The sequence below is a fragment of the Macaca nemestrina genome, chromosome 3 (genome assembly GCF_043159975.1).
Source record: "Macaca nemestrina isolate mMacNem1 chromosome 3, mMacNem.hap1, whole genome shotgun sequence".
NCBI classification, from domain to species: domain Eukaryota; kingdom Metazoa; phylum Chordata; class Mammalia; order Primates; family Cercopithecidae; genus Macaca; species Macaca nemestrina.
This window is the reverse complement of record NC_092127.1, coordinates 116,240,718-116,265,984: the sequence shown is the minus strand read 5'-3', so window position 1 is coordinate 116,265,984 and position 25,267 is coordinate 116,240,718. Positions and strand designations below refer to the sequence as shown.

At 38.1% G+C, this 25,267-nt stretch overlaps 1 protein-coding gene across 3 annotated transcripts in view; it reads left to right on the top strand.

Annotated features, from left to right (window-relative positions):
• LOC105499566 (sec1 family domain containing 2) overlaps positions 1-25,267 on the top strand; it is a 486,957-nt gene that overhangs the window by 57,781 nt on the left and 403,909 nt on the right. For all 3 annotated transcript variants that reach the window (XM_011772201.3, XM_011772202.3, XM_011772203.3), the window contains exon 3: positions 7,692-7,819. In XM_011772201.3, coding sequence (XP_011770503.2) covers positions 7,692-7,819 — 128 coding nt within the window. The remainder of the gene's footprint in view (positions 1-7,691; positions 7,820-25,267) is intronic.

Genomic DNA, 25,267 nt, shown 5'->3' with positions numbered 1-25,267 from the left:
GAGTTTAGTCACAAGATAATGGTGTGCATTCACATTTCACCCTCATCTCTTAATTGCATGCCTTCTACTTGATTGAAGTGTCACCACGATTCAACATTTGGCCATCTTTTAAAAATTTTGCTGTCTTCTATTTATTTTATTTGGTGATGAATATTTCCTGTTAGTTTCTAGCAGACTGCATTTGACATTTCATACATGCGAACCCAAGGCAGCTTCTAAGATTTCATTCAGGGTTGAGTAATTCTGGTGAATAAAGAGCCAGGAATGAACTGAAATGACCATATTTTCATGTACAGAAGTTTCTTGAAAGACCTTAAAGAGCTATTTGTAGCAGATTATTATTATGTGCATGTCATTGATCTTCTTCAAACATGACAATTTATAAAAATAGTTTGATTTTTAAGGATTCAGAACAATTTATCAAAAAATGACAATTAGTATGTATTGGCATTTTAAATGGTTACTGAAAATATAGAAACTACTTATATTTCACAGAATAAATTTTCTACTTTCATGTTGTAAATTTCAAGGAATTTATTTTAACAAATTAAATTGTATTCTAGTAGCTACAGTGGATTCAGTTTATCTCTTTTGAAACCATGATATTAAAAGCAGAAAAAGGGAATAAATTGTTTAATTTATATTCCACAAACTTGGTAATTTTTTTGTTGTTGTTAATTCTTTTTATTGCTATCACTGGACTTGTGAAAAAGAAAAAGAGGTTTAATAAAAGAAATAGCAGCATGGGATATTCACTCATCTTTTGCTGACCTTTGGAAAGTTAATCAAATTTGTACATGTGAAGTTTGAGTACCATGGCATAATGGAAACCTTATTTTTACTTTTTATTGATTTTTTTTGAGACAGAGTTTTACTCTTGTCTCCCACGTTGGAGTGCAGTGGCGCAATCTCAGGTCATTGCAACCTCTGCCTCCCAGGTTTAAGTGATTTTCCTACCTCGGCCTTCTGAATAGCTGGGATTGCAGGCATGTGCCACCACGCTCAGCTAATTTTTGTATTTTTGGTAGAGATGGGGTTTCACCATAATGGCCAGGCTGGTCTTGAACTCTTGACTTCAGGTGATCTGCCTGCCTTGGCCTCCTAGCAGACCGCGTTTGCAGGCATGAGTCACCACACCCTGCCTGGAAACCTTATAAATATAGCTTGTTGGGGACTCAAGGAATCTCAGAAATTGGCATTTTAGTTCAAACCTTTTATTTTACAGAATAGTGTAGAATTATGGTAAACAGATGGATTTTGGAGTTCGCAGGAACCTGAGTTCAAACCCTAATTTACTAGGCATGTAGTTTGGGTAAACTATTTTATCTCATTTAGAATCAGTTTTTTCACTTATGAAATGGGGTCAATGATACTTATCCTGAAAGGCTGTTGTTATTAAATGAGATAATATAGTCATGCTGCCTATGACATAGTGAGTTTTCAATAAGTGAAAATGATAACATTAGTAATACCTGTAAGGGGATATAAAGCACCAAAAAGACTAATTAACCAAGTTACAGAAGCAGCCCATTGGCACTTCTAGTAGTGGACCTGAGCTCTAACCCTCCTTTTTAATTTTTGTAATATAATGAAATGTTAGGAAAGTCATTTCATTTTGTCTCATTTTTATCAGTGTCAAAATAAGTAGAGACGGCTGGGCCTGGTGGCTCATGCCTATAATCCCAGCACTTTGGGAGGCCAAGTCGGGTGGATCACCTGAGGTCAGGAGTTTGAGACCAGCCTGGCTAACATGGTGAAACCCCATCTCTACTAAAAATACAAAAATTAACCAGGCGAGGTGATGTGTGTCTGTAATCCCAGCTACCCAGGAAGCTAAGGCAGGAGAATCACTGGAACCCAGAAGGTGGAGGCTGCAGTGAGGTGAGATCATGCCACTGCACTTAAGCCTGGGTGACAGAGCGAGACTCCGTCTCAAAAAAAGAAGAAAAAAAAAAAAAGTAGAGGCTTTCCCCTTCTTTCTTTCCCAAGGACATGTTGTACATAGAGTTAGAGCTAGATTGGAAATAATACCTGTAAGGCAATTTAGACTAGTTTTTTGCCTTTTGAGTTATATGAATGATATATATGTAGAATGATTAAAATTCATCAAAGTCTTCTTGGAGGGAAACATTTAAGGAAAAAGGCTGAATAAAAGTGGAAAATTAGCACTGTGTAGCCAAGTGACTGTCAATGGCTGATGGTGACCCACAAAGGGAATAGTATGATATTGCTTACAACAAAAGTGTGCAGAATTCTTAGAGCTTTACCTGCTTTAGGAATTAATGTGGATCTACTTTACTCTTCACTCCATTCCATCCTGTCCTTTATGGGACCCACGTGTGAACTTAAACGATATTATGGGTTCGAAAAGAAAACCAACATGAAAAGTGAAAAACAATTGACATTCTGCATAATTGATTCTCTTTGATGATTTGCATAATATAAGCATGGCATGGTATAGTATTAAGATTACCGGGTTTAGAAGCCATTTGCCTCAGTTGTGATTTTGCCATTTACAGATTGAGGGTACTTAAATGAGTCAGTTGCCTCTCTGAGGCTCTTTAAATTGGATTTAAGAAGCCTCAGATAATAGTTTAGCTCAGGAGGTGAGGATCAAATGAGATATAAGAAGTTTTGTAAATTCTGAATTGCTTTTGAAATAGAATGGAGTGATGGTATTTGAAACTATATTTAACATTATATTTTATTTATCTTTCAAAAATTTTCCTTAATTTGGCCATCAGGAAAAAAAAAACAACTATTTTAGGGTGGGCCTGATTATTAAAAAGATGTTGACCAGCTGTTCCTGAACTTAAGACAAAAGATTAAGCTAGATGAATGAGATTTATAGTAGAACACAAAGGGTTTAGGTATAAATAGAGCCTAATCACAGTTTTGATTTGTTTGAAGCTGTAATGTTTTTCTCAGGAATATTATAAATTTTTCTTTAGGTGCTTTTAAAAACTAAAAATAGATGTTTCATCTGTCTGTATTGGGTTAGGTAGAGTCCTGCTGAGGATATAAAGTTGATTAATATTACCTCTAATGTTTTCTTCTGACCCAAGAGTTGTACAACCATTTAATAAGCCAGTCTGGAAATAGAATAGAGAATCCTAACTCCTTGTAAAAGTAATAATTGTAGCTTTAAAAGGTCCTACAGAATTTTACAATAATTAAATTGAAGAGATAAGCTGAAACAAAAATCATTGCTTAAAAATCTTTGTAAGGAAAACACTTCCTATAGCTGTCAGTTTTGAAGTAAGCTATAGTAAACTTCTTAATTTTATTCCTGAAAAATAAAAATTCTTTATATCAACTTGTCATCTACAGGAGATTGCTTGAGTTGGAGTTTTCAGTGTGTATGAATTCTACATTATTGTTGACCTTTTCATATTAGAAAATGAAGCTGCTGACAGTGATTGTACATATATGTACACAAGTCGGGGGGAAGACTACTGCAGTTCTACAAAAGGCTTCCTTCTATATCTTACAAGAAAATTCTGCCCTTTGATTTTTCTTTATTACTGCTGCTACTGCTGCTACTACTGCTGTAGTACTTATGTGCCAGGATTTGTTCTAGGTGCTTTAGATGTATTAGCCCATTTGATTCATATAACAGCTTACTGAATATGTACTATTACCGTCCCCCTTTAAGAGAGGAGAAAACATGTACAGAGAGAAGAAGTCCTCTTAGGGACATAGAGCTAGTAAGTGGCAAAATGGCACCTTGTGTTGTTTGGTCCAGAACCTATGCCCCTGCCACTCTGCAGTCTTGCCTACTACTAATCTACCACATTGGCCGTTGTATATAGTCCTCTCTTTTTTGCTTATTTCCCCAGTAGGAAAACAGAAAGTTTTACACAGTTGGAGATGATAAAGAATTACATACAATCCGCTATTGCAATTACAGTGTGGATTTCAATTAACTTTTCTTGACATAAAATTTAATATCAGGAATTGATTTCATGTGAAAATTCAGTTATATGAAATGTCGCTTATTGGATCAATGAGCATATTAGAGAAAGGCAGTGACTTAACTCCCATGCTCAACTCAGATGCTGATATAGGTGTACATGTGTGAATTACCACATTGCAGTAATAGAATGACTTGGTGAAGAAGTGGGTGCAGGAGATAAGAGAGATACCAGTAAGTATGACTTTGACCTTCTTCAGTGCCAATTATTCAGAGAACCTTATTTAACTTGTAAATGTTCCCTTGATAGACTTAAAATGACCATGTGTAATGTGAAGTTAGTATTATGTGTTTAGAAAACTGTTTAGGACAGGAAGTAGGCATTAGGAACTCTCACATATTTCTAGACTTTCAGATTTTTTTTTTTTTTTTTTTGAGACAGAGTCTGTTCTGTTGCCCGAGCTGGAGTGCAGTGGCGTGATCTCGGCTCACTGCAACCTCCACCTCCCGGGTTCAAACGATTCTACTGCCTCAACCTCCTGAGTAGCTGGGATTACAGGCAAACACCACCACGCCCAGTTAATTTTTGAATTTTATTAGGGGTGAGGTTTTTCCATGTTGGTCAGGCTGGTTTTGAACTCCTGACTTTGTGATCTGCCTGCCTTGGCCTCTCAAAGTGCTGGAATTACAGGTGTGAACTACCATGCCCAGCCCAGAATTGTTTATTGGCAAAACAATTTTCAAGAAAACATGACCTGAGTATGCATCACTGTTAGAGATCATGGAAACTGTGTATTTTTTCTAAAATGTTTTAATAGACAAGAGCCAGATAGTACAAGCTTCGAGTGACTTTAGTACATCTGTACTAATCAAAATTGTATGAATAAGCATACTCAGTGTAATTAAGTAAGTGAATTCATCCGATATATCACAAACTCTTGAACATAGTGAATTAAAGACCATGGATATAAGACAATACCACTTATAACTACAGTAATACTAGTAACAACTACAACCACCACCACACAACTTACATTTATTGTGAATCAGGAAAGTGCTTTAAATGAATTATATTGTTTAATCCTACAACAACCCTGTGAATTCACTATTATAACTTCCAACTCCACAGATAAGAAAAAGAGAGCATTAATTATGTGCACAGTTACACAATTAACAAGTATCATTTATTCAATATTTACTGAGTATACCCACCAGAGATCTGTACTGTTCTAGGTAGTAAAGAATTAAAAATGAGTAAAACAAAGTCCCTGCCTTCATAGAAGGACCCCACCTTTTATGAGAGAGACAGACAACAAACAAATAAACATGGAAACATAATAAGTCAGCTGGTAATTAGAATTATGTAGAACAGTAAAGCCCAGTAAGTAGACAAGAGAGTGCTAGCATAAGGTACTGTGATAGGGCGTTGTCACTTTTTTATGCACGGCAGTAAGGGGAGACCTCTCTGATAAGGTGACATTTTAGCAGATACCTGGAGGGAGAGAGAGATTTGTAGGAAGAGTGTTCCTGTGCTTGGAATACAGGGGAAGAATGGTCTTGGAGGCCATGTATTTGGAGTGGGTGAGGAGAAGCATGGTTGGAGTTTGAACCCAGATTTATCTGACTCCAGAGTCCATAAACCACTATACCAATCTGATAGGGTAACCACAACGTTACCTAACCTACTGTGATCTTAGAGACATATTAGCCAGATACATATTCTCATGGAAAAGAGGAGGGTAGTGACATTCTACTCTGAAAGTTCTGGGTTGCATTGAGGCTATGTGAGAAATCCCTGTGGTTTGTGGAGGGGTGTTTTTGAGACTAAAAGCAGAGAACAATTATGAAGCCTAAGTTTGGGAAACTGGGATTGTAGCTCCCATGCTCAGAATTTTTCCATGGTTCTTCAATTGCCTGCAGAGCTTTAGAGAAATTAAGTAACTTTCTGAAAGCCTCATAGCAAACAGACCTGCTTTTGAATTATGATAAAGACTATATTCATAACTGCTGAGCTATGCTGTTCTTCTCAAAGTGTGAAATCAATCACATGCTCCTTGGCTTCCTGTCACCTACATATCAAAGTTGACATGACTTGGCAAGGAATGCAGAACCCCCAGAGTGTGGCTGCACCTTCTTTTATGCCCTCCTCCCACTGCCCCCTCCCCATGCACCTTGGCATGCAACAGAACGGTGCTCCTCAGGGTCATGTTCCTAGGATTTTTTGCATTCTGAAATGTCCTTCTTTCTCTTATTTTGTAACTAAGATTTTATATCTTTCTTGAAGCCTTTTTTTTTTTTTTTTGCCATTTTCCTTCCCAGATTGAGTTTTGACTTCTTCCCAGGCTGGTTTTAGAGCTTATATATCTTTGTACTTGCTCATCATTTCCAGTAGAAATCATTCCTTCAGTCCCTATCCTCCCAGCTAGGAATACACTTGCCTAAAAACCTATGCAAGCATTGACCATGGATTTTATTACCACACTTTTAAAGTAATTTCTTTGCTTTTGTATCTGCCTTGTCTTCTAAACTATGCCATTCAAAGCTTTTTAAAAATCTATATCCCAACCAAATATAGGGCCTGGCGTGTAGTTTACCTGCTTACTTAAATTAAACTTAAGAATATTAGATGCAGAGTTATAATGATGACAGATTCGATCAGATTAAAACAAGTGGAGTATGTTGAGCAGTAATATTAGTTCGTTATGGAAAAATAGATGATAATAAAAACTATTCAATGAAAGATTATAATGTGTCAGGCATTAAACTCAGTGTAAAAATATATTATTCTATTATTCAAGATCAAATTCAAACTTGGAAGATATGTCTTATTAGGTATGGCTTTAAAACTAAATTAAAATCTTAATAGATATAACTTTAAAACTAAATTAAAATGTATTTAGTTTTTAACTATTACTAAGTGAATAGTAGGAGAGTAACTGGGGCTTTGATTGGAGGAAAAAGTCTTTATAAAGGGACAGAAGTCATCCTTGTTTCTTTGTATTCAGTTTTTAAAACATTACTACAAATGTGTATACTTGGCTACATGGCAGAGATCTTCCGGAAGGAACACTGCCCTCATTTATAATTTGGACATAGCATGTTGGGTGAGACAGAGGGCTATTGGGGAAGTGAGCCCAGATGAGGCCTTGCATATAATGCAGTGCTTCGTGCTGTTATCAACGGTTAATTGTAAAGGTTTTAGTAAGTACCATCCTTCCAACCTAAGGCCCAAAGTGGGATACTTCAGTCCATGGTTACTTAGTATAATTCCTGATTTTCATTTAGTAGGAAGTCTACTAATTAGGAAGTCTATTGAGTAATTTTTGAATGAACTGCTATTGCTGATTGCTTTGTTTCTCACACAGGTATTTAATCTCGAATTGATATAGTGCTTATAATCACTGATAAATCATTTTGAGACATGCATTTAATTTTGGCTTATATAACATTTATGTTACTCTAGTGACGTGGAGTTGCATTCCGAAAGATTTAAGTGCAAAATCTTTAAAAAAAATTTATCCATAGTTTTCCCACACTTCTCATCACACAGTACAGCTTTTCTTCCCTTTATTCACTTGATTTTATTGTTTCCTTAATTTCTCAATATTTTCTGCCAATTATGTGAATTAGGCATGCTTTAATCCTAATACTTAGAGTCTATCAGTAGGAAAGACTACATTAATGCTCAAAAATATATTTTAAAAAGTATTTTGCTCTCAATCCTTTCCAGTATCCAGTAGAAATTTAATCTGAAGCTCTTTTTGTGGTTTTCCGGCAGTGACACCACAGCCAAAGCCCTGTGGGAAGCTTTACTCAACACCAAGCACAAAGAGGCAGTGATGGAGGTTCGGAGACATCTAGTGGAAGCGGCAAGCAGAGAAAACCTGCCAATCAAGATGAGTATGGGTAAGCCTAAACCTAGGACACAGGCAGTCTCTGGGGAAGCTTATTTAAACCTGCTCTGAATTGTGGGCCAACCTTGACAACACGGAATCTAGGTTAAAGTAGTAACGACTTTTGTATACTGTTGAAAGAATAGGGAGGGAATATGTGCACACTGCCCTTGGGCTCAGCAGTGACCACTTTTCTTAGATTCAGCTTTGGGAACTCCAGGAGAGTTTTTGCTTACAAAGACTGATTATTTTAGTTTCTTATTCATCTATTCTAGAACTATCAAAATTGGTCTGGGCTACCTCTCCTTAATTCTATTCTACCCCTACTCTCTTTTTTCCCCATTCTTCCCCTATTCCCCCACTTATGGTGGGTAAAAGTTCTTCTGTTACTTTTGAATTAGTGAATGAAATGGTACTGAGAAGACAATTGAGCAGACAGACATGGTCTGGCCTAGTCCCTCACCCTTGGAGTGCTAATTGTCAAGTCACATCAGTGTTATTTCTTCTTCACCAGGGATTACATACCTAACTTTTCTATTTATCATTTTTTTTCACATCCACCTTTGTCTTTGGTATTAGATGAATATGACTGCAATGGAATTTAAGTTTTAAGTGGCCTTTTTTCTTTTGATCAAAAAGTCAGAGAACCACAGAACTAATGTGTTGATTTTAGAAAAAAATTTGGCTTTTCATTTTTTTTGTTTTAAGAAATATTAAATAATTTTATTGATACAGAAATATTTAAATACGGATATTGAATCTGGTTAATAGGTAGAATTTGTTTCTGGAAGCTTGTAAAATTTTATTTTTCTCTTTTAAAAATAAGATTTCTCTCTTATAATCTGTTCTTAGGTATTCAGTAAATATTAGTACATTTTACTGGATGGGAACATTTTTCTTTGCTGAGATTCATAGCCCAAGTTCTTGATTACACATGAGGGCAAAAATCAAACTAAGTTGAAACAGAACAAAATTTGGAAGTAGCAGAATATGGATGAATCTAGGAAGAAAAATGTTACAGGGTTATAACATGAAAAAAAAGTGCATTAGGTGACTATATTTGAGGGCTTCGAGGAATATAATGATGATAAGAAAAGTGAAATAACTAACCATTATTGAGAACTTATAGTATGCTAGGTCTTTGGACTCTTTACATGTGTTATCTTATTTCATTCTTAGAGTAATTCTATGAGGCATATACTATTAGTATCTCATTTTTCAGATAAGGAAACTGAAACAGAGAAAAATAAGTTGCCCAAGGCTATATATCTGATAAGTGGTAGGACTGGAATTCAAGTCCAAGAATTTTGATGCCACATAATTGCACTTTATTTATAAAATTATTCTAATTCATATACCCAATGCCAGAAGTGGTTTTGAAGGGTGAGAGCTCTTTTAATAGTTTTGAATTAATAAATGAACTATTATACTAAAAACAATTTAGCAGACAGACATGCCCTAGCCTGGCCCCTCACCCTTAGAGTGGGTCTCAAAGTTGCTGCACTGAGACATCCTGGCATTTGACTATTAATTCTCTTTCTTTTCTTCCTCCTTTTTTCCTTCCTTCTCTCCCTCCATCTCCCATCCCCCCCTCTCCTTTCCTTTCCATAGCCCTAGGTACACATTAGTAACAAGTATATTTACCTTATTGAGTGTCTTATTCTTAAGTATGTTGAAACAAGAACTAATTAATATTGTGAATTGACTGGACGTGGTGGCTCACGCTTGTAATCCCAGCACTTTGGGATGCCAAGGCGGGCGGATCACCAGGTCAAGAGATTGAGACGATCCTGGCCAACATGATGAAACCCTGTCTCTACTAAAAATACAAAAATTAGCTGGGAATGGTGGCGCTTAGTCCCAGCTACTCAGGAGGCTGAGGCAGGAGAATCACTTGAACCTGGAAGGCAGAGGTTGCAGTAAGCTGAGATTGCACCACTGCACTCCAGCCTGGCAACAAAGGAAAAAAAAAAAAAATTGTGAATCAAGGAAAGTAGGAATGCACAAAGGGTCTTGATGTTAAGGTTAATTTATATGTGTTTCAGAGATACAACATTATGATACTATTACAGAGCATAAATCAATTTTTATTGCTCAATTCAGGACTCTTGAAAGAGCAATAAACTACTTTTCTAAAGGGCTGTATCTTTGAAAAATAATCAGAGCCAGAAAGTTTTAAAAAGGCCAGGTAATCCCATAAGGAATTCACATTTAAATGTTTGAGTTTTCTGTCAACCAAAAAAAAAGATTTTTTTTGAAGATAGAATTGTTTGCTTCATCCCACAACTCTAGATAGGGGTTGGGGTGGGAGTGGGAGGAAGAAAGAAGGGAAAAAGCAGAGGATTGTTAGCAAACTTCTGTTGTAAGAAGGACCAAAAAGATTGATTCAAAGCATACTCTATCCATGTGCTAACTGCTCTTTAGTAACAGATAGCACAGTATGGTTGCCCATTTTTGCTTCATATCCCTAGCCAGAATTTCTTGTGTCTCATTTTCATATGTAAATAGATTCATAACTATGAACAGTAAGGAAAAAACTAGAACTTGTAAACATAACAAAACATTGACTTTTGAAAACTGCCTATCATATAGCTTATCATATAGTGTTTAAAACTATAAAATATATTTTAAACTATGCACAATTCTCCCATCTTTGCTGTAGTTTCTACTGAAGTATAAATTTTTCTGACTGTGATAAAGGCTTCTAGTATTTTTGAGATGTTAAACAGATTTTAATTATAGACTCAGGATTCTCTTGTATTTAAATTTATGGGGAGGGATCCCATGATTGAAACCTCAGATCTTAAATATAAAATTTCTCAGTACAAGGTAAATTCATGTTAAAACACTATGAGCACCAAGAGAAATAAACATCATCCACTTAAAGGAAAAATGTTTAATTGCTAAAAGACAGAAAAAAATTCATTTTATCATTGCACATATAAACATGTCATCTTTCTGAGAGCTTGTTATTAAATTGTCAGTTAACTAAATAGATATGTTCCAGAAAAGTGACTTTTAAAACATTGAAATGGAATTGTATTTTTCCCACTGGCTTCCATAATGAAAAATGTACTCTGAAAGTAACAAAACAAACAGACCATAAGAAATCCATTTGTTTAAGTCTGAAATGGCTACTCACAGAAGAAATGAGTAGATGATGTCCATCTCAAACTCTGGTACATTTTACGGAGAATCTTTCACTGGAATATGATTGTGGTTGAGGAACTTCATGTATTTGTCCTATAGTTCTCTACAAAGTGGACATATTCCCCAGTGTTTAATGGGTGGCAGAAGTATTCTATTATATTAGAGCTGAAGTGAAACAGATATCTTTATGATACTGTCTTTTCTTTGTAGCTAGAGTTCTTGAAAGAGTGTTCTATACTTGATGCCTCTGTTTCTTTATTATTTTCTTACTAATGTAGTGTAGTCTGGCTCATGACACTTTTTTACTGGAAAGTCTCCCAGACCACTGAATATAAGTACATTTTTACCAGTCACCATCCTTCTCGACTTCTTTGCAGTATTCACTACTAGACTTTGCCGCTTTCTTATATGTCTCTCTGTGTTTTCTGTGACTTTAGCCTCTTCTGATTGTGATGCAGTACAAAGTCAATTATATCTGAGGGTGAATCACAGTTCTGCCACTTATTAGCCAAACTTCAATTCCTCTGTCCATAAAATGGGGGAAATAGCTATTTTCTGGAATTTTAAAGGAGAATAAAAGCTCTGAGTAGAGTGAAGTTATGACTATCAAGCAAACTGGAATGAGTAAGCTATAGTTACAGTCTCTGTCTATGGGAAAATCTACATGGGAAACTAAATTATAAGAAGGTTGTTTGGTGAGAGTGAAAGCAAAGCAAACAGATCAAGTTAGATGATTTCCCCTTTCTTTCTCGGAAATGTACTCATTCATTCTTTCCACTTCACTCATCTTTTTCTAGGCTTTATGCTAAATATCTCCCTTCTGATAAACTTGTCTTTTTTTAAGCAGAATTCTAAATAGCTTTTCCATGTTCGGCTTCGTTATAATTCCATTGCATTCCCTCTTTCCTGACTCTGTTCATTCCTCCTTGACTCCTCCCTGCACCGCCAACATCCCCTTGACTGTATTTGGGATTCCTAATCCTCTGTGGTCACACTTTTATGGAAAAAATCTTTAGAGTTACATTTATAGATGATAATCTGATCCATTACAGTGTGATACTTCTTAATTGCTCTCCTAGTTCTGGGACATCTTAGTGTCAGTCCTATAAACTCACCACCGTTGTCTCTTTTCCAAATTAAATATGATGAGTTCTTTTAACCATTTGGGAAAAGACAAGCCTTTCCCACCTTTTACTTCTAGTTTTAAGTCACTGGCAGAGCTCTAGTTTGTTAACATCCCTCCTAAAATGTGAATTCCAGAACTGAACAAAGATGTTGTCTTGTTTTTCCCCTATTTTGAACACTTCACTGTGCTTCTCTCTTTTTTTTTTTTTTTTTTTTTTGAGATGAAGTCTTGCTCTGTCGCCCAGACTGGAGTGCAGTGGCATGATCTCAGCTCACTGCAACCTCCGCCTCCGGGGCTCAAGCAATTCTCCTGCCTCAGCCTTCCGAGTAGCTGGGATTACGGGCCCACGCCACAATGCCCACCTAACTTTTGTGTTTTTATTTAGATGGGGTTTCACCATGTTGGCCAGGCTGTTCTCAAACTCATGATCCGCCCGCCTCGGCCTTCCAAAGTGCTGGGATTATAGGCGTGAGCCACCGTGCCTGGCCTTTGCTTCTCTTAATAAAGCCCCAGAAAAGATTTGTGATTTTTGTTTTCCACCAATTCCACACACTTTCATTTCTGAATTTCAACATTTAGCAGTATTGACTTTGAAAAACAGCAATACATCAAAATAGTTTAAAATTTTATTTGATATGTGTTTTTTAAAAACAGCATTGAAGTGTTCTACTTCCTGTTTTTGATACTTGAGTTCATCCAGTTCTGGCTGAATAACAGCTGTGTTTTGATCACATTTATATTTTTTGCCTTCACGGGAAAAATTTTCTCTGAAATTAAGAGGAGCATGTGTGCATGTAAATCTCTTTGTTGTGTGTGTGTGTGTGTGTGTGTGTGTGTGAGAGAGAGAGAGAGAGAGAGAGAGAGGCCAGGGAGAAAGAGTGAGAAATGGGTGGGCAGATGGGGAGATTGCCCAGCTTTGCAAAAAGGATAAGTTAAAACCTAGTAAGACTAACATACCATGTGATATATGGTCACTTATAAAAGATGAGAACATCTGACTGCCTCATAAGAGATGTATACTGATTATTTACTCACACACATCTTTGTTTTCATATGTTAGTTGATATCACAATTTGGAGAATGGGGAATGGAATTAACTTTTATTGAATAGCTACTTTGTTTCAGGTACTATAACAGAAGATTTGCATAGTTTGTTTCATTTAATGCTCCCAACAGTATAAATTTGGTAATTTTTTAAAACTCCCACTTCACAGAGAAGGAAAACTGAGACCACAAAGCTGAGGTTTCTTTTCCAGGATTACTGTGCCAATTGTTAAATTCCGCCTCTCAGATCTAAACTCCCACTTCATGATGCTGGGGCTGGGACTTTCAGAATACACTTCAGCTTGCCCAGCTGGATACCTGTCAGGCTATGCTAATAAGTGGAACTAGAGGGAAATTGCAAGCCTAGAGGGGAAGAAGCAGCTTTCTTCCTTTCTGCTTTCTGTGGACTTTCTTTCTGCTTGTGAGTGTCTTGCCAACAATATATTCCTTCACCACAGCAGTGGCAAGTTTTTCCTGTGGTAGCAGCTGAATCCAGTGTACAGTTCTTCTAACACCTGAAGAACTAGCTTCAGGGCACCCTCTCCTCAGAGGTACCACCCCAGCCAAGTAGTGTTCCATTGTCAGAGGTTTGCATTTCAGTCCCTATGTTTGTAAGTTTTAATAATTTCAATCTCCTGCTTCTGTTTCCTCCACACTGGTGGTGGTAGCTACCTTCGTGTAGTTGCTACCTCCCTGGTACCTTGGAGTTCTCTTTTTATCCTTTCAATTACCCAGTTAACGCTTCTGTATGTTAAGTTTTCTCTGTTCATGTCGCTGGTGTGTTTAATGTCTTCTGACTGGGTCCTGACTGATGGGTTACATAGCAAGTAAGCCAGAATACAAAGCTGGATCTGTCTGACTTCTATTATCAGGCCTCTTTTTAGAGACAGGAATCAAACAACTAGGGATTGGGGGAGGTAGCATCTACAGAGCTACAAGCTCAGATATGATTATGCCATGCCCCTGTTTAAAACCCTTTGGTGGGTCCCCATTGCCTCAGGATAGTATCCAAATGTCTAAGCATGCTATTTATAAAGATGGTTCTGCCTTCTAGCCTCATGCGTCACTCACCTATTCTCATTGCTTTCCCTCTCTATTACTTATTTTCCTACATGAACTTTTGCAGATCCAGGTGTTTGTTGTCTGTCTGAAATACTGTCATTTGGTTGTTCTTCCAGATCACTCTCCACCCCTCTATATCTGTGCCTCTGGAGACTGACCTTCATGGACTGTGCCTCTCATTTGAGTTTGGCCTATGAAAGGCATAGGCAGGAGATTTAGAGGGTCAGAGGAAAGTATAGTTAGGATATTGTTTGCCTGGCTTCTTCCTGCCCAGATGCAGTTGGCGTGCCATCTTTTTCCCGCCAAGACCTTGACTAATATAAACTATCACCTTCCAATACACTCATTCGCACACAAAAATGCACATCTTTCCTGTCAAAACCCATCTGATTCTTCATGACTAAATACAGATGTCACTTTCTCTGTGGAACCACGTCTGATTCCCTGCTTTTCACTCCCTCAGCACGCTGAATTAATTGCTCTGGCTTCTAAGGACACACAGCTCTTTTTCTGGATGCCTTTTTAGCACTTACAATGATGTGATATAGTTAAGTTTGTGTGGATCAAAAACCATGCTAGACAGTGTACATGTCATGTCCTTCATTGGCCATTGGCTTGGTACATGGTGGGTGGCTTAGTGCTTGCAGTTTGAATGAATAGATTGCCTGATGAGTTTGGGTGAGTAACAGAGAGACAATGAGTATTTCTATTTTCAATAGAAAGAGGCAGAAATAGTTTTCATTGAATTAATAATTAATAATTATTATTTCTATTTACAAATTTCCTTTCTGATACTTATTGTTCCTTTTGATGTCTCTCTAGCATCTGATTACGTCTTCTTTCTTGGGTTCTTTTCCCTTTGTCTTCATATCACTCTGCTCTTCTGATCTCTCCCTCTTTCTGATAATTGTTTTATGCCTTCTGTTATTTCTAGTTTCCTAGAAGGATGTAGATATCTTTGTATCTCCTGTTGTGCCTTGCACATAGATGCTACTTAATGACTGCCACCAATGTTAGAGCCTTATTCTACTCTACTCTCCACTCCAAAATAAATAAATACATAAAAGCCCATTTCTTATCATTCAGTATCCTGGACTTTCCAGTTCTCTCCCAACATTTTCTCTATCATAGCTCTCATCTCTTTGTTTGTACTATTATTATATCACAGCAATTACCACCAGACTCAGAGTAGTTGGGGCTGAGAACTCTTACCTATGCTTCTTAGTATTCTCTGCACCTAACACAGGAACTTGAACTTACTGTATACCCAAGAAATGTTTATGGAATTAATAAATAAATTCTTGAATTAATAGTGTCAGTTGGTATTTGTTACATATTTCTTTAATGAATTGCTTTTCTATCACTCTCCTGTGGAATCCGAAAGTAACACTGATTTAGAACATCAGTTCTCAAACTTCTTGGTCTTAGAACCCGTTTACAGTCTTAAAAACCCAAGGAGTTCCTCAATAATTTTTGTTTATATGGATTACATCCATTGATACATGTGAGATAGATGAACGGATAGATGGATAGATAGAAAACAAGACATTAGAAAAGAAAGCAAGGGGTATTTGAAAATATTTATTAATTCATATTGAGATAATAATAAACCAATTATATGTTAACAAAAGTAACATTTTTACAAAAAATAACTAAACTGTATTTTCTTTTTATTTATTTATTTATTTAATATTATTATTATACTTTAAGTTCTAGGGTACATGTGCATAACGTGCAGGTTTGTTACATATGTATACTTGTGCCATGTTGGTGTGCTGCACCCATCAACTCGTCAGCACCCATCAACTCGTCATTTACATCAGGTATAACTCCCAATGCAGTCCCTTCCCCCTCCCCCCTCCCCATGATAGGCCCCGGTGTGTGATGTTCCCCTTCCCGAGTCCAAGTGATCTCATTGTTCAGTTCACACCTATGAGTGAGAACATGCGGTGTTTGGTTTTCTGTTCTTGCGATAATTTGCTGAGAATGATGGTTTCCAGCTGCATCCATGTCTCTACAAAGGACACAAACTCATCCTTTTTTATGGCTGCATAGTATTCCATGGTGTATATGTGCCACATTTTCTTAATCCAGTCTGTCACTGATGGACATTTGGGTTGATTCCAAGTCTTTGCTATTGTGAATAGTGCTGCAATAAACATACGTGTGCATGTGTCTTTATAGCAGCATGATTTATAATCCTTTGGGTATATACCCAGTAATGGGATGGCTGGGTCATATGGTACATCTAGTTCTAGATCCTTGAGGAATCGCCATACTGTTTTCCATAATGGTTGAACTAGTTTACAATCCCACCAACAGTGTAAAAGTGTTCCTATTTCTCCACATCCTCTCCAGCACCTGTTGTCTCCTGACTTTTTAATGATCGCCATTCTAACTGGTGTGAGATGGTATCTCATTGTGGTTTTGATTTGCATTTCTCTGATGGCCAGTGATGATGAGCATTTTTTCATGTGTCTGTTGGCTGTATGAATGTCTTCTTTTGAGAAGTGTCTGTTCATATCCTTTGCCCACTTTTTGATGGGGTTGTTTGTTTTTTTCTTGTAAATTTGTTTGAGTTCTTTATAGGTTCTGGATATTAGCCCTTTGTCAGATGAGTAGATTGCAAAAATGTTCTCCCATTCTGTAGGTTGCCTGTTCACTCTGATGGTAGTTTCTTTTGCTGTGCAGAAGCTCTTTAGTTTAGTGAGATCACATTTGTCAATTTTGGCTTTTGCTGCAGTTGCTTTTGGTGTTTTAGACATGAAGTCTTTGCCCATGCCTATGTCCTGAATGGTACTACCTAGGTTTTCCTCTAGGGTTTTTATGGTATTAGGTCTAACATTTAAGTCTCTAATCCGTGTTGAATTAATTTTCGTATAAGGAGTAAGGAAAGGATCCAGTTTCAGCTTTCTACTTACGGCTAGCCAATTTTCCCAGCACCATTTATTCAATAGGGAATCCTTTCCCCATTTCTTGTTTCTCTCAGGTTTGTCAAAGATGAGATGGCTGTAGATGTGTAGTATTATTTCTGAGGACTCTGTTCTGTTCCATTGGTCTATATCTCTGTTTTGGTACCAGTACCGTGCTGTTTTGGTTACTGTAGCCTTGTAGTATAGTTTGAAGTCAGGTAGCGTGATGCCTCCAGCTTTGTTCTTTTGACTTAGGATTGTCTTGGAGACGCAGGCTCTTTTTTGGTTCCATATGAACTTTAAAGCAGTTTTTTCCAATTCTGTGAAGAAACTCATTGGTAGCTTGATGGGGATGGCATTGAATCTATAAATAACCTTGGGCAGTATGGCCATTTTCACGATATTGATTCTTCCTATCCATGAGCATGGTATGTTCTTCCATTTGTTTGTGTCCTCTTTGATTTCACTGAGCAGTGGTTTGTAGTTCTCCTTGAAGAGGTCCTTTACATCCCTTGTAAGTTGGATTCCTAGGTATTTTATTCTCTTTGAAGCAATTGTGAATGGAAGTTCATCCATGATTTGGCTCTCTGTTTGTCTGTTACTGGTGTATAAGAATGCTTGTGATTTTTGCACATTAATTTTGTATCTTGAGACTTTGCTGAAGTTGCTTATCAGCTTAAGGAGATTTTGGGCTGAGACAATGGGGTTTTCTAACTATACAATCATGTCATCTGCAAAGAGGGACAATTTGACTTCTTCTTTTCCTAACTGAATACCCTTGATTTCTTTCTCTTGCCTAAGTGCCCTAGCCAGAACTTCCAACACTATGTTGAATAGGAGTGGTGAGAGAGGGCATCCCTGTCTTGTGCCAGTTTTCAAAGGGCATTTTTTCAGTTTTTGCCCATTCAGTATGATATTGGCTGTGGGTTTGTCATAAATAGCTCTTCTTATTTTGAGGTACGTTCCATCATACCGAATTTATTGAGCGTTTTTAGCATGAAGGGCTGTTGAATTTTGTCAAAAGCCTTTTGTGGATCTATTGAGATAATCATGTGGTTCTTGTCTTTGGTTCTGTTTATATGCTGGATTATGTTCATTGATTTGCGAATGTTGAACCAGCCTCGCATCCCAGGGATGAAGCCCACTTGATCATGGTGGATAAGCTTTTTGATGTGCTGCTGAATCCGGTTTGCCAGTATTTTACTGAGGATTTTTGCATCAATGTTCATCAGGGATATTGGTCTAAAATTCTCTTTTTTTGTTGTTTCTCTGCCAGGGTTTGGTATCAGGATGATGTTGGCCTCATAAAATGAGTTAGGGAGGATTCCCTCTTTTTCTATTGATTGGAATAGTTTCAGAAGGAATGGTACTAGCTCCTCCTTGTACCTCTGGTAGAATTCAGCTGTGAATCCATCTGGTCCTGGACTTTTTTTCATTGGTAGGCTATTAATTATTGCCTCAATTTCAGAGCCTGCTATTGGTCTATTCAGGGATTCAACTTCTTCCTGGTTTAGCCTTGGAGGAGTGTAAGTGTCCAGGAAATTATCCATTTCTTCTAGATTTTCTAGTTTATTTGCGTAGAGGTGTTTATAGTATTCTCTGATGGTAGTTTGTATTTCTGTGGGGTCGGTGGTGATATCCCCTTTATCATTTTTTAATGCGTCTATTTTATTCTTCTCTCTTTTCTTCTTTATTAGTCTTGCTAGCAGTCTGTCAATTTTGTTGATCTTTTCAAAAAACCAACTCCTGGATTCATTGATTTTTTGGAGGGTTTTTTGTGTCTCTATCTCCTTCAGTTCTGCTCTGATCTTTGTTATTTCTTGCCGTCTGCTAGCTTTTGAATGCGTTTGCTCTTGCTTCTCTAGTTCTTTTAATTGTGATGTTAGGGTGTCAATTTTAGATCTTTCCAGCTTTCTCTTGTGGGCATTTAGTGCTATAAATTTCCCTCTACACACTGCTTTAAATGTGTCCCAGAGATTCTGGTATGTTGTATCTTTGTTCTCATTGGTTTCAAATAACATGTTTATTTCTGCCTTCATTTTGTTATGTACCCAGTAGTCATTCAGGAGCAGGTTGTTCAGTTTCCATGTAGTTGAGTGGTTTTGATTGAGTTTCTTAGTCCTGAGTTCTAGTTTGATTGCACTGTGGTCTGAGAGACAGTTTGTATTAATTTCTGTTCTTGTCCATTTGCTGAGGAGTGCTTTACTTCCAATTATGTGGTCAATTTTGGAATAAGTGCGATGTGGTGCTGAGAAGAATGTATATTCTGTTGATTTGGGGTGGAGAGTTCTATAGATGTCTATTAGGTCTACTTGCTGCAGAGATGAGTTCAATTCCTCAATATCCTTGTTAACTTTCTGTCTCGTTGATCTCTCTAATGTTGACAGTGGAGTGTTGAAGTCTCCCATTATTATTGTATGGGAGTCTAAGTCTCTTTGTAAGTCTCTAAGGACTTGCTTTATGAATCTGGGTGCTCCTGTATTGGGTGCATATATATTTAGGATAGTTAGCTCTTCCTGTTGAATTGATCCCTTTACCATTATGTAATGGCCTTCTTTGTCTCTTTTGATCTTTGATGGTTTAAAGTCTGTTTTATCAGAGACTAGTATTGCAACCCCTGCTTTCTTTTGTTCTCCATTTGCTTGGAAAATCTTCCTCCATCCCTTTATTTTTAGCCTATGTATGTCTCTGCATGTGAGATGGGTCTCCTGAATACAGCAGACTGATGGGTCTTGACTCTTTATCCAGTTTGCCAGTCTGTGTCTTTTAATTGGAGCATTTAGTCCATTTACATTTAAGGTTAATATTGTTATGTGTGAACTTGATCCTGCCATTATGATATTAACTGGTTATTTTGCTCGTTAGTTGATGCAGTTTCTTCCTAGCCTAAATGGTCTTTACATTTTGGCATGGTTTTGCAATGGCTGGTACCGGTTGTTCCTTTCCATGTTGAGTGCTTCCTTCAGCGTCTCTTGTAAGGCAGGCCTAGTTGTGACAAGATCTCTAAGCATTTGCTTATCTGTAAAGGATTTTATTTCTCCTTCACTTATGAAACTTAGTTTGGCTGGATATGAAATTCTGGGTTTAAAATTCTTTTCTTTAAGAATGTTGAATATCGGCCCCCACTCTCTTCTGGCTTGTAGAGTTTCTGCCGAGAGATCTGCTGTTAGTCTGATGGGCTTCCCTTTGTGGGTAACCCGACCTTTCTCTCTGGCTGCTCTTAAGATTTTTTCCTTCATTTCAACTTTGGTGAATCTGGCAATTATGTGTCTTGGAGTTGCCCTTCTCGAGGAGTATCTTTGTGGCGTTCTCTGTATTTCCTGTATTTGAATGTTGGCCTGCCCTACTAGGTTGGGGAAGTTCTCCTGGATGATATCCTGAAAAGTATTTTCCAAGTTGGTTCCATTTTCCCCTTCACTTTCAGGCACCCCAATCAGACGTAGATTTGGTCTTTTTACATAATCCCATACTTGTTGCAGGCTTTGTTCATTTCTTTTTCTTCTTTTTTCTTTAGGTTTCTCTTCTCGCTTCATTTCGTTCATTTGATCCTCAGTCGCTGATACTCTTTCTTCCAGTTCATCGAGTCGGTTACTGAAACTTGTGCATTTGTCACTTATTTCTCATGTCATGGTTTTCATCTCTTTCATTTCATTTATGACCTTCTCTGCATTAATTACTCTAGCCATCAATTCTTCCACTTTTTCTTCAAGATTTTTAGTTTCTTTGCGCTGGTTACGTAATTCCTCCTTTAGCTCTGAGAAGTTTGATGGACTGAAGCCTTCTTCTCTCATCTCATCAAAGTCATTCTCCGTCAAGCTTTGATCCGTTGCTGGCGATGAGCTGTGCTCCTTTGCCGGGGGAGATGCGGTCTTATTTTTTGAATTTCCAGCTTTTCTGCTCTGCTTTTTCCCCATCTTTGTGGTTTTATCTGCCTCTGGTCTTTGATGATGATGGTGATGTACTGATGGGGTTTTGGTGTAGGCGTCCTTCCTGTTTGATAGTTTTCCTTCTAACAGTCAGGACCCTCAGCTGCAGGTCTGTTGGAGATTGCTTGAGGTCCACTCCAGACCCTGTTTGTCTGGGTGTCAGCAGCAGAGGCTGCAGAAGGTAGAATATTGCTGAACAGCGAGTATACCTGTCTGATTCTTGCTTTGGAGGCTTCCTCTCAGGGGTGTACTCCACCCTGTGAGGTGTGGGGTGTCAGACTGCCCCTAGTAGGGGATGTCTCCCAGTTAGGCTACTCAGGGGTCAGGGACCCACTTGAGCAGGCAGTCTGTCCCTTCTCAGATCTCAACCTCCATGTTGGGAGATCCACTGCTCTCTTCAAAGCTGTCAGACAGAGTCGTTTGCGTCTGCAGAGGTTTCTGCTGCTTTTGTGGTTGTTTACTGTGCCCTGTCCCCAGAGGTCGAGTCTACAGATACAGGCAGGTTTCCTTGAGCTGCTGTGAGCTCCACCCAGTTCAAGCTTCCCAGCGGCTTTGTTTACCTACTTAAGCCTCAGCAATGGCGGGCGCCCCTCCCCCAGCCTCGCTGCTGCCTTGCCGCGAGATCGCAGACTGCTGTGCTAGCAATGAGGGAAGCTCCGTGGGCGTGGGACCCTCCCGGCCAGGTGTGGGATATAATCTCTTGATGTGCCTGTTTGCTTAAAGCGCAGTATTGGGGTGGGAGTTACCCTATTTTCCAGGTGTTGTGTGTCTCAGTTCCCCTGGCTAGGAAAAGGGATTCCCTTATCCCTTGCACTTCCGAGGTGAGGCGATGCCTTGCCCTGCTTCAGCTCTCGCTGGTCGGGCTGCAGCAGCTGACCAGCACCGATTGTCAGGCACTCCCTAGTGAGATGAACCCAGTACCTCAGTTGAAAATGCAGAAATCACCGGTCTTCTGTGTCACTCGCGCTGGCATTTGGAGACTGGAGCTGTTCCTATTCGTCCATCTTGCTCCGCCCCCTAAACTATATTTTCTAAAACAAAGTAAGGTAGTTAAAAGATTGGCATTATTTTACATCTTTGCACATGTCTAATGTCTGACTTCATACGAAACAACTGGTATTTTGTATTTAAAAGATAGTATGTGTGCTTATTATGTATTAGATCCTATACATAAAATATTTGACAAGGGCATCAAGATGACACAATGGGAAAGAATAGTCTCAATAAATGCTGCTGGGAAAATTGGATATCCACATACAAGGAATGAAATTGGACCCTTATCTTACACCATACACAAAAATAAACTCAAAATGGATAAAAGACCCAAATGTAAGATGTGAAACCATAACACTCTTGGAAGAGAACATAGGGAAAAGACTCTCTGCCAGTGGCCTTGGCAACGATTTTTTGAAAAAATAAAAAAATTCAAAAAATACATATATATATATATATATATATGTATATAATGGATTAATATGTAATGAAATATTATTCAGCCTTTAAAAAGGAAATCCTGCCATTTGCCACAACATGGATGGACTTTAAGCAGACCTGCAGCAATTAATTCAGCCTGCTGAGGGAGTGAAAAGCAGGGAATCAGACATGGTTCCTGACTGTTAGAAGGAAAACTAACAAACAGAAGGGAATAGTATCAACATCAACAAAAAGGACGTCCGCTCAAAGACCCCAGCTGAAGGTCACCACCTTCAAAGACCAACGCTAGATAAATCCATGAAGATGGAGAGAAACCAGAGCAAAAAGCCTGAAGATTCCAAAAACGAGAACATCTCTTCTCCCCCAAAGGATCACAAATCCTTGTTAGCAAGGGAACAAAACTGGATGGACAGTGAGTTTGACAGATTGACAGAAGTAGGCTTCAGAAGGTGGGTAATAACAAACTCCTCCGAACTAAAGGAGCATGTTCTAACCCAATGCAAGAAAGCTAAGAATCTTGAAAAAAGGTTAGACGAATAGCTAACTAGAAGAACCAGTTTAGAGAAGAACATAAATGACCTCATGGAGCTGAAAAACACAGCATAGGAACTTCATGAAACATGCACAAGTATCAATAGCTTAATCGATCAAGCAGAAGAAAGGATATCAGAGATTGAAGATCAACTTAATGAAATAAACAGTGAAGACAAGATTAGAGAGAAGAGAATGAAAAGAAATAAACAAAGCCTCCAAGGAATACAGGGCTATGTGAAAAGACCAAAACTACATTTGATTGGTGTACCTGAAAGTGACGGGGAGAATGGAACCAAGTTGGAAAACACTCTTCAGGATATTATCCAGGAGAATTTTCCCAATCTAGCAAGACAGGCCAACATTCAAATTCAGGAAATACAGAGAACACTACAAAGATACTCCTTGAGAATAGAAATCCCAAGACACAAAATCATCAGATTCACCAAGGTTGAAATGAAGGAAAACTTGTTAAGGGCAGCCAGAGAGAAGGGTCAGGTTACCCACAAAGGGAGGCCCATCAGACTAACGGTGGATCTCTCAGCAGAATCCCTACAAGCTAGAAGAGAGTAGGGGCCAATATTTAACATACTTAAAGAAAAGAATTTTCAACCCAGAATTTCTTTTTTTTATTCAAAATTCTCTTTTATTTTCTTTTTTTAAAAATTATACTTTATCTTCCAGGGTACATGTGCACAACGTGCAGATTTCTTACATATGTATACATGTGCCATGTTGGTGTGATGCACCCATTAACTCGTCATTTACATTAGGTATATCTCCCCCCACCCCACAACAGGCCCCGGTGTGTGATGTTCCCCTTCCTGTGTCCAGGTGATCTCATTGTTCATTTCCCACCTATAAGTGAGAACATTCGGTGTTTGGTTTTCTGTTCTTGCGATATTTTGCTGAGAATGATGGTTTCCAGCTGCATCCATGTCCGTACAAAGGACACAAACTCATCCTTTTTTATGGCTGCATAGTATTCCATGGTGTATATGTGCCACATTTTCTTAATCCAGTCTGTCACTGATGGACATTTGGGTTGATTCCAAGTCTTTGCTATTGTGAATAGTGCCACAATAAACATACGTGTGCATGTGTCTTTATAGCAGCATGATTTATAATCCTTTGAGTATATCCCCAGTAATGGGATGGCTAGGTCAAATGGTATTTCTAGTTCTAGATCCTTGAGGAATCGCCACACTGTCTTCCACAATGGTTGAACTAGTTTACAATCCCACCAACAGTGTAAAAGTGTTCCTATTTCTCCACATCCCCTCCGGCACCTGTTGTTTCCTGACTTTTTAATGATTGCCATTCTAACTGGTGTGAGATGGTATCTCATTGTGGTTTTGATTTGCATTTCTCTGATGGCCAGTGATGATGAGCATTTTTTCATGTGTCTGTTGGCTGCATAAATGTCTTCTTTTGAAAAGCGTCTGTTCATATCCTTTGCCCACTTTTTGATGGGGTTGTTTGTTTTTTTCTTGTAAATTTGTTTGAGTTCTTTGTAGGTTCTGGATATCAGTCCTTTGTCAGGAGTAGATTGCAAAAATTGTCTCCCATTCTGTAGGTTGCCTGTTCACTCTGATGGTATTTTCTTTTGCTGTGCAGAAACTCTTTAGTTTAATTAGATCCCATTTGTCATTTCTGGCTTTTGTTGCCATTGCTTTTGGTGTTTTAGACATGAAGTCCTTGCCCATGCCTATGTCCTGAATGGTATTACCTAGGTTTTCTTCTAGGGTTTTTATGGTATTAGGTCTAACATTTAAGTCTCTAATCCATCTTGAATTAATTTTCGTATAAGGAGTAAGGAAAGGATCCAGTTTCAACTTTCTACTTATGGCTAGCCAGTTTTCCCAGCACCATTTATTAAACGGAATCCTTTCCCCATTTCTTGTTTTTTTCAGGTGTGTCAAAGATCAGATGGTTGTAGATGTGTGGTGTTACTTCTGAGGCCTCTGTTCTGTTCCATTGGTCTGTATATCTGTTTGGATACCAGTACCATGCTGTTTTGGTTACTGTAGCCTTGTGGTATAGTTTGAAGTCAGGTAACGTGATGCCTCCAGCTTTGTTCTTTTTGCTTAGGATTGTCTTGGCAATGCGGGCTCTTTTTTGGTTCCATATGAATTTTAAAGTAGTTTTTTCGAATTCTGTGAGGAAAGTCATTGGAAACTTAATGGGGATGGCATTGAATCTATAAATTACCTTGGGCAGTATGACCATTTTCACGATATTGATTCTTCCTATCCATGAGCATGGAATATTCTTCC